Genomic DNA, 13,809 nt, shown 5'->3' on the forward strand with positions numbered 1-13,809 from the left:
AATCATTAAAGTTCTCTAGATGCTCCTCTAGTGCACTTTCATATGTCTTCAAGAGTATTCCTACGTGACTACTGCAGCAAACTCTTACCTCAGCGTCCTGTTTCTCTTTGTTTCAGCACTGCCTTCACAAACATGCAAAGATGTCAGCACTCAAGTGCAAGAATGCAAAATGCTGTCAACAGATGATGTTGGATTCCAACAATTTGATGAGCTGCACTGTTTCACAGATGAAGGGAACAGCAGTGTAACATCTTCTCTCTCTTCTATTGTGTCAAGTACGGAAATATATATCTTTAAAATTTATGTTAGTACATTAAGAAGAAGACTGTATCTGGAATTATTTCATAATACACTACTGTGACAACAAGCCATTAATTTTTTGTTTGACAAGCATACAACAGTGCTGAATATTACTGTTTCCCCTATATGAACAGTAGCAGTTTATCACATCTGCCCAACAGTCCAGAAAGCACCTATTTCTATACTCTGTAAACCATGGCAGTGTGTCATTCCCATTGTACCACATATTAGGGTTGCTTCAAATTCCCTTCATGTATGGAGCAAAGGAATAATGACTGCCAAATGCCTCTGTATTAATCTAGTCTTTTCTTTGCAGTCCCTATGAAAGTAACACACTTAATGCGGCCACTTGTCACAGACTGGATAACCACCTTTTGCAGTGTGGACCACTGCGAGATGTGCAGCAAGAGAGTCAGTGAGGTTCTGGAAGATGCCAATAGGCACATGGAGCTGCACTTCTTTGGTTGAGGATCCATGCCGCAAGTAGTCCAATCAAGGCATTCTTGATCAGGTTTAACTCCAGGGAGTTTGGTGGCCTGGGGAGTACAATACACTCATCCTTGTGCTCTTCGAAATACACATGTGCACTGTGAGCTGTGTGACATGCTGCATTGACCTGCTGGTAGATGCAATCGTTCCAAGGAAAAACGAACAGCATATAGGGGTGGACATGGTCCCCAAGTGTAATGTGTGTTGTTCCATTGTGCCTTCCAGAATGATGAAATCACCCAGAGAATGCCACGAAAACATTCCCCAGACCATAATTGTTGCAGTGGTCCCCCCCCCCCCCCACCCCCCCCCATTCATGTGTCCGCAGCAATCATTCACCCATGCCATCTATGGCCTGTGGAGTACTGTAGTTTCCTGGACACTAGTTATGGACAGTACTATTTTGCCATGCACAATATACTTTACCCACAGCAGCACATGAACAGTTTACAAACTTTGTCATTTTGGAAATGCTTTCACCATTGGCCTGAAAGTCAATGATCATGCTCTTTTGGACATCAGGTATATCACTCTCTTTCTGCATTACAACAAAGGCTACACTGTTTTCCACATCCTCTGAACATGTTTTACATACCCAGCTGCCACCTGCTGTCTGTGAGTGGTTATTGCCCATTGATATCGAATATAGGCTTTGGTCACATTAATGCGTCAGGACCATGTATGTAGAGTTCTATAGTATATTCCTAGATTCTTTGCTTAATACTGTTTGTTGGAGCTTCCTAAGTAATCTTTGATGGGATAGTTCCTCATTTATCAATCTTTCTTCCTTTGGGGCACACCAAAGTATGTTTCAGTCTTTCATGACACCCCTAAAGGTGATTTTTTTTCCTATGTGCAAAAAAGCAAACATGTAGTGTGCACACAATACATTTTCTTGTTTTTATAATGACATAAAATGATGGCCTATTTCTTGCAAATTGGGCTTCTCCAAGAAATGGTTTGGTGATAATTTTCTTATGTTTCACATAGTTTATATGTAGAAAATTAGAAGACAATAAAAACCTAGCAACGCTCCTGACACATATTCACGATACAACAATGTGGCATGACACAGGAACAGAGAAAAGTTGGGATAGATAATCTTAATACATCTCTTCATGTTTTTCAGCATTTCCAATTATGCTCTTCCAGATTAAATAAATTAAGGCCACTTAACCACCCACCTCCCCCACACTTGCCAACCCCTCCCTCCCTCCCTCCAAATGCTGAATGATACAGACAGCAGTACTGAAGGTGCAACCACAATGGAGAGGTATCTGTGGAGAGTCCAGACAAACTTGTAGTTCCTGAAGAGGGTCAGCAGCCTTTTCAGTAGTTGCAGGGGCAACAATTTGGATGATGGACTGATCCAGTCTTGTACTATTGGCTAAAATGGCCTTGATCTGCTGGTGCTATGAATGGCTGAAGCCAAGGGGAAACCACATCCATTATTTTTACCAAGAGCATGTAATTTTTCTGCGTGGTTAAATGATGATGGCATTTTCTCAGGTAAAATATTCCAGAGATGAAATAGTTCCCCATTTGTATATCAGGATGGCGCCTACTCAGGGGATATCACCATTTGGAAAAACAAAACTGGCATTATATGGGTTGGAGCATTGATATTTAGATCCCTTAATCAGGTATGGAGGTTACAGAATTTAAAAAAGGAAATGAATGTAGTGGGAATTAATAAAGAGCAATGGCAGGAAGAACAGGACTTCTGGTCCAGTGAGTAAAGGGTTATAAATACAAAATCAAATAGGAGTAATGTAGGAGTAGGTCTAATAATGAATAAGAAAATAGGAAAACATCTAAGCTTCTATGAACAGCATAGAGAATGCATTATCATAGCCAAAATAGACATGAAACCAACACCAGCCACAGCAATGCAAGTTTATATGCCAAATGGCTCAGCATATAACAAAGGTGTTCAATGAATCTATGATGAGATAAAATAAGTTATTCAGATAGTTTAGGGAAGGAAAAATTTAATTATGATGTGTGATTGGAATTGAACAGTAGGAAATGGAAGAGAAGGAAAAATAGTAGGTGAATATGGACCAGGGGAAAGGAATGAAAGAGGACTCCATCTGGTAGAATTCTGCACAGATGTCATGGGTAACACTAGGTTTCAGAACCATGTAAGAAAACTGTATATGTGGAAGAGACCTGGGGACACTGGAACATTTTGGATTGATTATATAATGGTAAGACAGAGATTTCAAAACCATATTTTAAACTGTAAGACATTTCCAGAGGTCAATGTGGGCTCTAGCAATAATTTATTGGGTATGAACTGAAAGCTGCCAATGGGCTTGCTGCAGTGGTAACACCGCTTCCCATCAGATCACCAAAGTTAAGCACTGTCGGGCTGGGCTAGCACTTGGATGGGTGACCATCCGTATGCTGAGTGCTGTTGGCAAGCAGGCTGCACTCAGCCCTTGTGAGGCAAACTGAGGAGCTACTTGATTGAGAAGTAGTGGCTCCAGTCTCAGAAACTGACATACGGCTGGGTGGGCAGTGTGCTAATCACATGCCCCTCTGTATCCATGTCCAGTGATGCCTATGAGCTGAGGATGACACAGCAGCCAGTCAGTACTATTGAGCCTTCATGGCCTGATCGGAAGGAGTTTATTTTTAGAACTGAAAGCTAAAACTGAAGAAACTGCAGAAAGGTAGGAAATTGTGGCAATGGACCTGGATAAATTGAGGAACCAGGGATTTCAGCATTTCAGAGGGACCTTTAAGCAATGTACTGCACTGAAACACAGGAAATAAATACAATGAGTAGCTTTACAATATGAAATAGTGAAGGCAGCAGAAGATCACAAAGGTAACAAGACAAGCCCAAATAGAAATCCTTGGATAACTCAGAAAATGTCTGCTTGTGTCTGAGTATGTGTGGATGGATATGTGTGTGTGTGCGAGTGTATACCTGTCCTTTTTTCCCCCTAAGGTAAGTCTTTCCGCTCCCGGGATTGGAATGACTCCTTACCCTCTCCCTTAAAACCCATATCCTTTTGTCTTTCCTTCTCCTTCCCTCTTTCCTGACGAGGCAACCATTGGTTGCGAAAGCTAGAATTTTGTGTGTATGTTTGTGTTTGTTTGTGTGTCTATCGACCTGCCAGCGCTTTTGTTTGGTAAGTTTCATCATCTTTCTTTTTAGATATATTTTTCCCACGTGGAATGTTTCCCTCTATTATATTCATATCAGCAAATATTTAATTTAATTTAAAAGAAAAAATATAAAATTGAAACAAATGAAGCAGGTAGAAGGGAATACAGATAAATAAAAAATGAAATTGGTAGAAAGTGCAAAATATGGAGAGAGCACAAATGCAAGGCTGCAGAAGCATGTATAACAAGGGGGAAAATAGACAATGCCTATAGGAAGTCTAAAGAGAGTTTTGGAGGAAAGAGAAGCAACCTCAAGAATCTCAAGAGCTCAGATGGCAAGCCAGTACCAAGCAAACAAGGGAAAACTGAATGATGGAACAAATATATTTAGGTGTCCTACAAAGTAAATGGACTTGAAGACGATATTATAGAGAGAAAGGAGAAATTATATGAAGATAAGATGGAAGATATGGTACTGTGAGAAGAATTTGACAGAGCACTGCAAGATCAAATTTGAAACAAAGTCAGTGGAGTATATGACATTCTATCAGGATCAGGCAGCCATGACAAACTATTCCACCTGGTATGCAAGATACATGAGGTAGACAAAATACCTTCAGACTTCAAGAAGAGTGTAACAATTCCAATCCTAAAGAAAGTAGTTGCCCATAGGTGTGACTGTTAACGAATTATTTTCAGAGGATTGGAAAAACTGGTAGAAGCCGACCTTGGGGGATAACCAGTTTGGGTTCCTGAAAACTGTAGAAACTCACAAGGCAATACTCATTCTATGGCTTCCCTTAGAAGATAGGTTCATGAAAGGCAATCCTACATATAGCATTTATGGGCTTAGAGAAAGCTTTTGCCAGTGTTGACTGGCATACCCTCTTTGAAATTATGAAGATAGCAGGTATAAAATACAAGGAGCAAATGGTTATATACAGCTTGTACAATCAGACTGCAGTTATAAGATATGAAGGACACAAAAGGAAAGTAGTAGCTGACAGTGGAGTGGAACAGGGTTATAGCCTATCCCCAGTTCATTGAATCTGTACGTTGAGTAAGAAAAATTTGGATTTGGAGAAGGAATTAAAGTTCAGGGAGAAGAAATATAAACTTTGAATTGTGCTGATGACATTGTAATTGTCAGATACAGCAAAAGACTTGGAAAAGCAGTTGAATGGAATAGATAGTGCCTTGGAATGAAGTTATTAGATGAATATCAACAAAAGTAAAACAAGAATAACATAATGTAGCCAAATTAAATCAAGTAGTGCTGATGGCATTAGATTGGAAAATGAGACATTAAAAGTAGTAGATGAGTTTTACTATTTGGGCAGCAAGATAACTGAAGGCCAAAGCAGAGAGAATATAAAATGCAGACGGGCTATATAAAGAAAATCATTTCTGAAAAAGAGGTATTTGTTAACATCAAATATAAACGTGTTAGGAAGAATTTTCTGAAAGTATTTCTCTAGAGTGCAGCCTTGTATAGAAGTCAAACGTGAATAATAAGCAGTTCAAACAAGGAGAAAATATAAGCTTTTGAAATGTGGTTCTGTAGAAGAAGGCTGAAGATTAGGTGGGTAGATCATGTAACTAATGAAGAAGTACAGAATCGAATTGGGAAGAAAAGAAATTTGTGGCACAACTTCACAAAGAGAAGGGATCAGTTGGCGGGAAACTCTCTGAGGCATCAAAGAATCATCAGTGTGGTACAGGAAGATTTGAAGGGTAAAAATTGTATAGCGGAGCCAAAGCATGAACACAGTAAAAAGGTGCAATTGGATGTAGGTTGCAGTATTTTTTCAGAGATGAAGAGGCTTGCACAGGATAGACTAGTGTGGAGAGCTATATCAAACCAGTCTTCAAACTGAAGACAACAAAAACAACAAGCCACATATGAGGGTGAGTCAAATGAAAACGTTAAATATTTTTTTAAATATTTATTGTGTAGAAGTGGTACAAAGCTGTATCACTTTTCAACATACTCTCCCCCACGCTCAATGCAAGTCCTCCAGTGCTTAAAAAGTGCATAAATTCCTTTAGAAAAAATTCTTTTGGTAGTCTGCACAACCACTCATGCACTGTGTAGTGTACCTCTTCATCAGAACGGAACTTCTTTCCTCCCATTGCATCTTTGAGTGGTCCTAACATATGGTAATCACTTGGAGTAAGGTCTGGTGAGTATGGTGGATGCAAGTCTGTGATTATTGCAACTGTTGTACGGGCAGTGTGGGGCCTTGCATTGTCATTTTGCAAAAGGACACCTGCTGACAGCAATCCACGTCGCTTCGATTTGATTGCAGCCTGCAGATGAATTTTTAGGAGATCTGTGTATGATGCACAAGTGACAGTGGTCCCTCTAGGCATGTAATGCTCCAAAATGATGCCTTTTTTGTCCCAAAAGATAGTCAGCATAACCTTCCCTCCTGATGGTTGTGTTCGAAATTTCTTTGGTTTTGGTGATGAGGAGTGGCACCATTCCTTGCTCGTTCTCTTCATTTCCGGTTGGTGGAAGTGAACTCAGGTTTTGTCCCCAGTAATGATTCTTGCAAGGAAGCCATCACCTTCTTGTTCAAAGCGCCGAAGAAGTTCTTTACAAGCGTCAACACGTCGTTGTCTCATTTCAGGTGTCAGCTGCCGTGGCACCCATCTTGCAGACACTTTGTGAAACTGGAGAACATAATGCACAATGTGGTGTGCTGAGCCATGACTAATCTGATAAACATGCTGCAGTGTCATTCAGTATCACTCAGTGGGTTTCCTGCACTATGGCTTCAACTGCTGCAATGTTCTGTGGAGTCACAACTCGTTGTACCTAACCTGGACGAGGAGCATGTTCCACTGAAGTCACACCATTTGCAAACTTCCTTCTTCATTCATAGACTTTCTGCTGTGACAAACATGCATCACCATACTGAACCTTCATTCGTCAATGAATTTCAATAGGTTTCGCACCTTCACTATGCAAAAACCGAATAACAGAACGCTGTTCTTCCCTGGTGCAAGTCACAAGTGGGGTGGCCATCTTTATACTGATACTGCGACGATATGTGTACACCTCCCCTATGCTGCCACCTACAGGCCAATCTGCATGCTGTTTGTAGCACGCTATAATAATAATGTCATGTGACTAGGGCCTCCCATCGGGTAGACCATTTGTCGGGTGCAAGTCTTTCGATTTGACGCCACTTCGGCGACTTGCGCATCAATGGGGATGAAATGATGATGATTAGGACAACACAACACCCAGTCCCTGAGCAGAGAAAATCTCCGACCCAGTCAGGAATCAAATCCTGACAGTCTGTCGCGCTGACCACTCAGCTACAAGGGGCGGACTGTAAGCACGCTTACCAACTTACAGGATAACGGTGCATCATCTGATTTTGTGTAAATGTACAGATAATTTAATATTTTTTTTTACACTTTTAGCAATGATGAATCCCATGGCTGGAATAACAGACAGAAACAAACACACAAAAACATTGAATATGTTGTGGCAAGAACAAACACAATTTATGGAACAGAGTACTTTATAGAGCAACAGGTTGTGCATAGCACTGAACACACTGACTAGACAACAGCAATACGGTATGAAGTATAGGCTGAGCACTTGTTTGTGATCACTTAAATAATGCCATTTCTTTGGCAGCTCACCAGAGTGTGCCAGGGGGACAACACAGATGGCCTGTAGAAGAGGGGCACTGAACTGTATGGACATTTGTTCTCTGAAATTGTGCATGTCATGAGTGGAGGTACATCATTCCTCCCTTCTAGGGGTGGGAAAACCAAAACCATTTATATATATATATACATAAAAAACACTAGGCACTGAAAAATGCATGGTACAGAGAAAAAACACTGGTACCAAAAAAGCACTGGTACTGAAAAAGAAATAGTACTGTGCAGGGGGGGGGGGGGGGGGCACTAGTCATGAAAACACCGATAAGAGTGTTGACACCTATTTCATCTCTCAATGTAGGTGGCTGCTGCAGCATGTGGCAGGCACACACTGGCGAGTAGGGGCAGAAGTGATGGGGGGGACGGGTCGGTGCACCGTCCCCCCTCTTGTGAGAGGCCTTAGAGCAGGACAGCGGATGGCATCTCCATAGTGATGTCCTTGTTGAGGTTAGTGGTCAGCACTGCACTGGAGGCATCAGCTATCAGCTGGGGTGTCAGACAACAGCCAGACAGGACCTAGCAACAGAGCCAGTGGCTGAAGCGTCAGGGGCAGCTGGTTGCACCAGCAACAGCAGTCAAGGAGTGGTGACAGAGGCAGGAGCCCCAGACAGCAATCTGCCAGGCAGTGACCTCCCTCTGTGACAATAACTGGACCATCTGTGGCACAGGAACAGGCAACAGGCATTGGCAGTGGCGGGGAGGGGGGGGGGGGGTTGGGAGGAGCCGGTGGGTCCTCCAGAACAGGCCCTGCTGTGCACAACTGCAGCTGGTCAAAATGACATGATGTCTGCCTGTCAGGAATACAGGAAACACATAGGCACTAACCCCAGCAAAGCTCACTGATGGCAGGAACAGTTCAGTCAGTGGACAAAGCCATGAGCCCAGACAGGCGCACCCAGTCAGAACTGTTGCAGAGCCAGTGATGCTGGAGGATGCAGTGTAAGTTGCAGCAAGTGAAGACGAGTCCGTGGTTGATGATCATAGCAGCTCCACCAAGCTCTTATCCCCCACTGGAATGAAATGGTACTAACTCAAAAAACAGTCCACAGCAGCTTCAGGGGACTTGCCAGATATATACTTCTGCATCTGTATTTTAAATGTCCAAACCATGTGTTTGGCCTCACCATTAGACTGAGGGTGGAATGGAGTAGCTGTGACCTGGCAAACATCACTAGCCTGACAAAAAGATGCAAATTCTCAAAGAACAAACTGGGGGACATTATCACTAACCACAGTATATTGAAGTCCCTTAATTGCAAAAATCTTAGGCAGGGCCAAAATATAGGCTGCTGCAGATGTGGACAGACATTGTGCCACATAGGGAAACTTGGAATAGGTGCCCACTACAATGAGCCAATACTGATTTAGGAACGGCCAAGCAAAATTGACAGGTAGATGCTCCCAGGGGTGCTGCGGCATTGGCCAGGGGGGAAAAGACACCCGTGGGGCTGACTGTTGCTGAGCACAGGAGTGCAAGTGGTGATAAGCTACGTAATGCCCCATCTATGCCTTCCCAATACACATACCAGTGGGTCAAAGCTTTGGTGTGACAGATCCCCCAATGACTGACCTGCAGAAGATGCAATACATTATGGCATAAGGAAGCACAGGAATCACAACCTGGGGAGCAGCGTCTCCCAAAGCTAACAAAGAACCCATCAAACACAGAAAGGCAGTGTTGAAGGGAGAAGCAATTACACAAAGGATCCGAGGCATGGCCCACAATTTTTCCAGCCAAGGTGCTGCACAAAATAGAGGGCCCAGCGAAGTACAGGATCCTCAGCGACAACAACGCTATTGTGGTACTGGTGTTGGGGCAGCTGTTGACCATGTTATGGTTCTCAGTATCTAAATAGAAACAAAGCAGGTCATCCTGATTGAACACCAGGTTCAACCTGATTGGAAGGTGAGATAAGGCATCAGCATTAGTGTGTTGCACTGCCGGCCAGTAATAAATCTGATGTAAAATGTAAATGTCATGTGACTAGGGCCTCCCGTCGGGTAGACCGTTTGTCAGGTGCAAGTCTTTCAATTTGATGCCACTTTGGCAACTTGCATGTCGATTGGGATGAAATGTTGATGATTAGGACAACACAACACCCAGTCCCTGAGTGGAGAAAATCTCCAACCCAGCCGGGAATCGAACCCGGACCCTTAGGATTGACATCCTGTTGTGCTGACCACTCAGCTACCGGGGGCAGATAATAAATCTGATAATGATAATAGGAGAGGAAGAAAGCCCACTGCTGCAAACGAAGCACTGCCTTGTCTGGCACAGAAGCCAAAGGGTTGAAAAGAGCAACCAAGAGCTTGTGATCCATGATTAAATGAAACTTAGAACCATACAAGGCTTGAAAGTTCTTGAGGTCGAACACAATTGCTAAAGCCTCCTTTTCAATCTGAGAATACCACTGCTGAGTGGGAATTAAAGTCTTAGAAGTATAAGCAATGGGTCGTTCAGATCTGTCTGTATATTTATGCACCAACACCACCACTGACAGCATTAAATCCATCTAATTTGAACAGGTTTGTGGTATGGGAATGATCCACAACAAGGAAGTTGAGAGGGTGAACAACAGATTTGTAAGAGAGAGGAGTAGAGAACTGACCTAGCATCAGAGCCTGATGTTTATTGTTGCTAACCAACTTCAATGAAACCTGTGTGAGTTAAACACATGCAAGTCAATAAAAAATTTGTTCTGGGTAACAACCATTGTACAGATACACTTTAATCCCATTGGTACTACAGAGTTTGCCACATCTGAAGAGGATTTACATAATGATGCAATGTGCCCTTTTTTTGACACTTGTTACAAACTGCCCAACACTCAGGCCACGCAGCACACTTGTGTTGGATGGAGCAGTACGAGCAAGATGGAAGGGGGTGTGACACAGCCTGTTGCAGCTGTGGCCATAACCGATGCTGCCCATATGATGCAAGCTGAAGATTGTATTGCTGCAATGGCTTCCCCTTCATCCTGAAAACTTGCACACTAACAAAGGTTGACTGAGCAACTTTCAATATCTCCCCCCATGGAGCAATCTGATCACCTGCAGCCTGTGACACTTCAAAGGACTGTATTATATTGAGAAAATCAGTGTCAGATTCTCACATTGAAGTGCTTTTTCAGGGATGCCACTATCCAGGGCCAGACGAATAATAACATCGTGCACCATGTGATCAGCATATGATTCATGATAGGTAGCAGTGACAAATTTACAGTGATGCCTCAACCTTTGTAATTCTGCAACACAGGCTTGGTACAATTGGTTTGAGCATTTCTGACAGTGGTAAAATTCTACGTGCATCACAGTGACCTGTGTTCTGTCACAACAATAGGTTGAGAGAAGCTTGAAATTTCATCAAATGATAAGCTGGCCAGTCCTTGCAAAGGTGGAAGTTGGCACAACAACTGATACATACAAAGAAAGAAAGTCCTACACAGGTTTGCATCACCCAGCAGGGGGGGGGGGGGGGGGGGGGAGAGGGGGAGGGGGACTGCAAATGTTGGCATAACTGTGTTTCATAGGAGGTCTTCAGCGAATTCATCATATGCTAGAAAGGACAATGGTTGCACTGACGAGTGAGTTATCTGCCGCAAACTTGCAGATGCCACTTGATTGAGAGCTGTGGTGAGAGCCTGCTGTTGTTCTGCAAAAGCTTGCTACTAAGCAATGAGCTTTTGGAGTTTTTCTTCTTCCATTGAGATGTTGTCAGGTGACTTAGCAATGACACTAACATGCAGAGGAAACGTAACCCTTCTCATCGCCAAGTTTGTTTAGCAAGAATAAACATGATTTATGGAGCAGAGTACTTTCTAAAGCAACATGTAAGATACAGGTTGTACGTAGTACTGAACACATTCACTGGCAACAGTAACAGAGTGTGAAGATTAGGCTGAGCAGTCATTTGCAGTCACTTAAATAACGCTGTTTCTTCAGCAGCTCACCAAAGTGCACCAGCGGCCGAGCCAGGTGGCCTCTATAAGTGGACCTGTGAATTGTATGGACAGGTGTTCTCTGAAATCGCACATATCATGAGTGAAGGTACATCAGGCTAGACGTTTGTTTCATAAATGTTTTGAACATCATTAGAAGGCTTTCCCCATGCATGCACCAGGAAACTATCAAATGGTGTGTTTGGAAAGAACACAAGCTGTGCCACAGGCAAATACAAAAATTTACGATACTTATAAGACAAATAACAACTGCAAAGTAAAAGGGAAAAATCTTGTTCCAAGATATTGATATTTGATATAACAAATATAATGCAATAAAAATAAAATCAGATGTGATTCTGTAATAAGCCATCAGTAGTTAAAGAAAATACGCACTAGTTGATGAAAATTCATAATATTTATACATGGGACTATGAATGAAATCAATAGGGGGAAAAGGCTTCCATATAAAACCAAAAAAGAAAAACAAATGAGTCTAATTGGCAAAATCATCCAAAGGAACACTTCTAATTGATGTACACAATAGAAAACACCACAGTTCTGTAGCCGTATTAAAACTGAATCTGATTTAATTTCTATAATAGAAAGACAGCTAGCAAAAATCCACTCTTAATTCATTAAGGTTGCAGATATTGAAGGAAAAGCTTTGGTACATAAAGAGGAATAACAAGTTTCAAATAAAGAAAAAAACCGGGACCAAAACAGAAACTACATGAGCTACTCTACATTTAAAAAGAACAGACACCGGTAACCAGTCATTTTCTGCAGACTCTTGCTCAAACAGAATGTATATGTATTTGGAGCAACTTGAAGAATATTTTAAAAGGGAGAAGAAGCTATTATGAACTACTTCTATATACTGCACTAACTTGTGCCTCTTGTATGATGATACTCTGTTTTAATAAAATTGATGAAGGACACTGGCTTTACTCTGCTTATGCATAAAGTAATAGCACATTATCATCTTATCCTATATACTGAAATACATACTATTCCAAAAAAGTTAACACTCTTTCAGTTTGTGTGCATTATGGTTGGTTTCATAAGTGATTGACTTCAGGTACAAACTATAAATGTAAGTAAGAACTAAATATGTGGGTCCTGTGAGTTAAAATGCCAACCCCTTTAAAAAGGCTTCTGCATTAAATTTTGCATTGCTTTTACGTAACATTTTACTGCCTCATTTTAGTATATTAAATACTTTGAATTTTGGCTTTCCTCAAAAAATTAAGACAGTCTATGAAATAAAATGTGGCTGCTGCTTAACAAAATGTAAGCTTCTGCTGAGTGCAAAACTAGTAAAACATTTTTTTACCTGTTTCTTAATGTATTACTTCTGTTTATCATTTTTTTATTTGAATACTCAGAATTTTTACAAATGGAATTTCTTTTAATGTGTAACTTCTGATCCTTTTATCTATTTCTAGGAAATACAAGACATTGTGAGTCTCAATTGTAACATATTGTTGTCTGTGATGAAAATAATAGTCTTGATTGCAGAACTGATTTAAAGATTTTTTTTTTAACTTCCCATTTGGTAAGTGAGTTTTGGGTCCCATGATTATGGCACCAGCAAAAATAGACTACCCTCATCATACATAGTAAAATAAATCAAAGCAATATGTGTTCAGGTCATATGTTAAAAGCACAACAACTGATAACATATAGATGAATAAAATAAATTATGGAAAAATTTGTAGCAGATGGCTTTACATTGGCTATGATCCACATGAAAATAGAAAAAGATTAATTTAATTACCTTGCAGGTCTGTGTAACGTAGACCGGCACAGCATGTGGAAAGGCCGATCGACAGAAACAGCAATATTTGAATTTCTGAGTGAAGTGCTCAAAAAACTTGATAGACGAGAAAAAGTAACTGGCATATGGCATGATCCGTCTAAGGCCTTTGACATCATAGACCATTGCTGCTGAAACTTGATAGTATTGGTATCAGAGGTACACCTAACAACTGGCTTAAATCCTATCTTACTGGTCAAGAGCAAGTAGTACAAATACAATTTCAAGGAATAATAAATTAACCAGACATCATTCTGATTACAAAGAAGCAAAGTATGCAGTACCGCAGGGCTCAGTACTGGGCCCCATTCTATTGATGTGCAGTGTGTTCATAATTACAGTTCCAGTTTCAAAATGCAATAGAAAGAGAACTATTTCCCAGAATGACATCAAATTTAAACACCATATTATTGATGCAGAGGGAAACATCATGCAACAAACAAAAATTTCGCCAATATA

At 41.3% G+C, this 13,809-nt stretch overlaps 1 protein-coding gene across 1 annotated transcript in view; it reads left to right on the top strand.

The window, feature by feature from the left end:
- The window catches only part of LOC126416101 (cadherin-3-like), a 41,986-nt gene that overhangs the window by 6,013 nt on the left and 22,164 nt on the right, over positions 1–13,809 (top strand). Inside the window, exon 2 of the mRNA XM_050083600.1 lies at positions 117–275. Coding sequence (XP_049939557.1) covers positions 117–275 — 159 coding nt within the window. The remainder of the gene's footprint in view (positions 1–116; positions 276–13,809) is intronic.

Source organism: Schistocerca serialis, chromosome 8, assembly GCF_023864345.2.
Source record: "Schistocerca serialis cubense isolate TAMUIC-IGC-003099 chromosome 8, iqSchSeri2.2, whole genome shotgun sequence".
NCBI classification, from domain to species: domain Eukaryota; kingdom Metazoa; phylum Arthropoda; class Insecta; order Orthoptera; family Acrididae; genus Schistocerca; species Schistocerca serialis.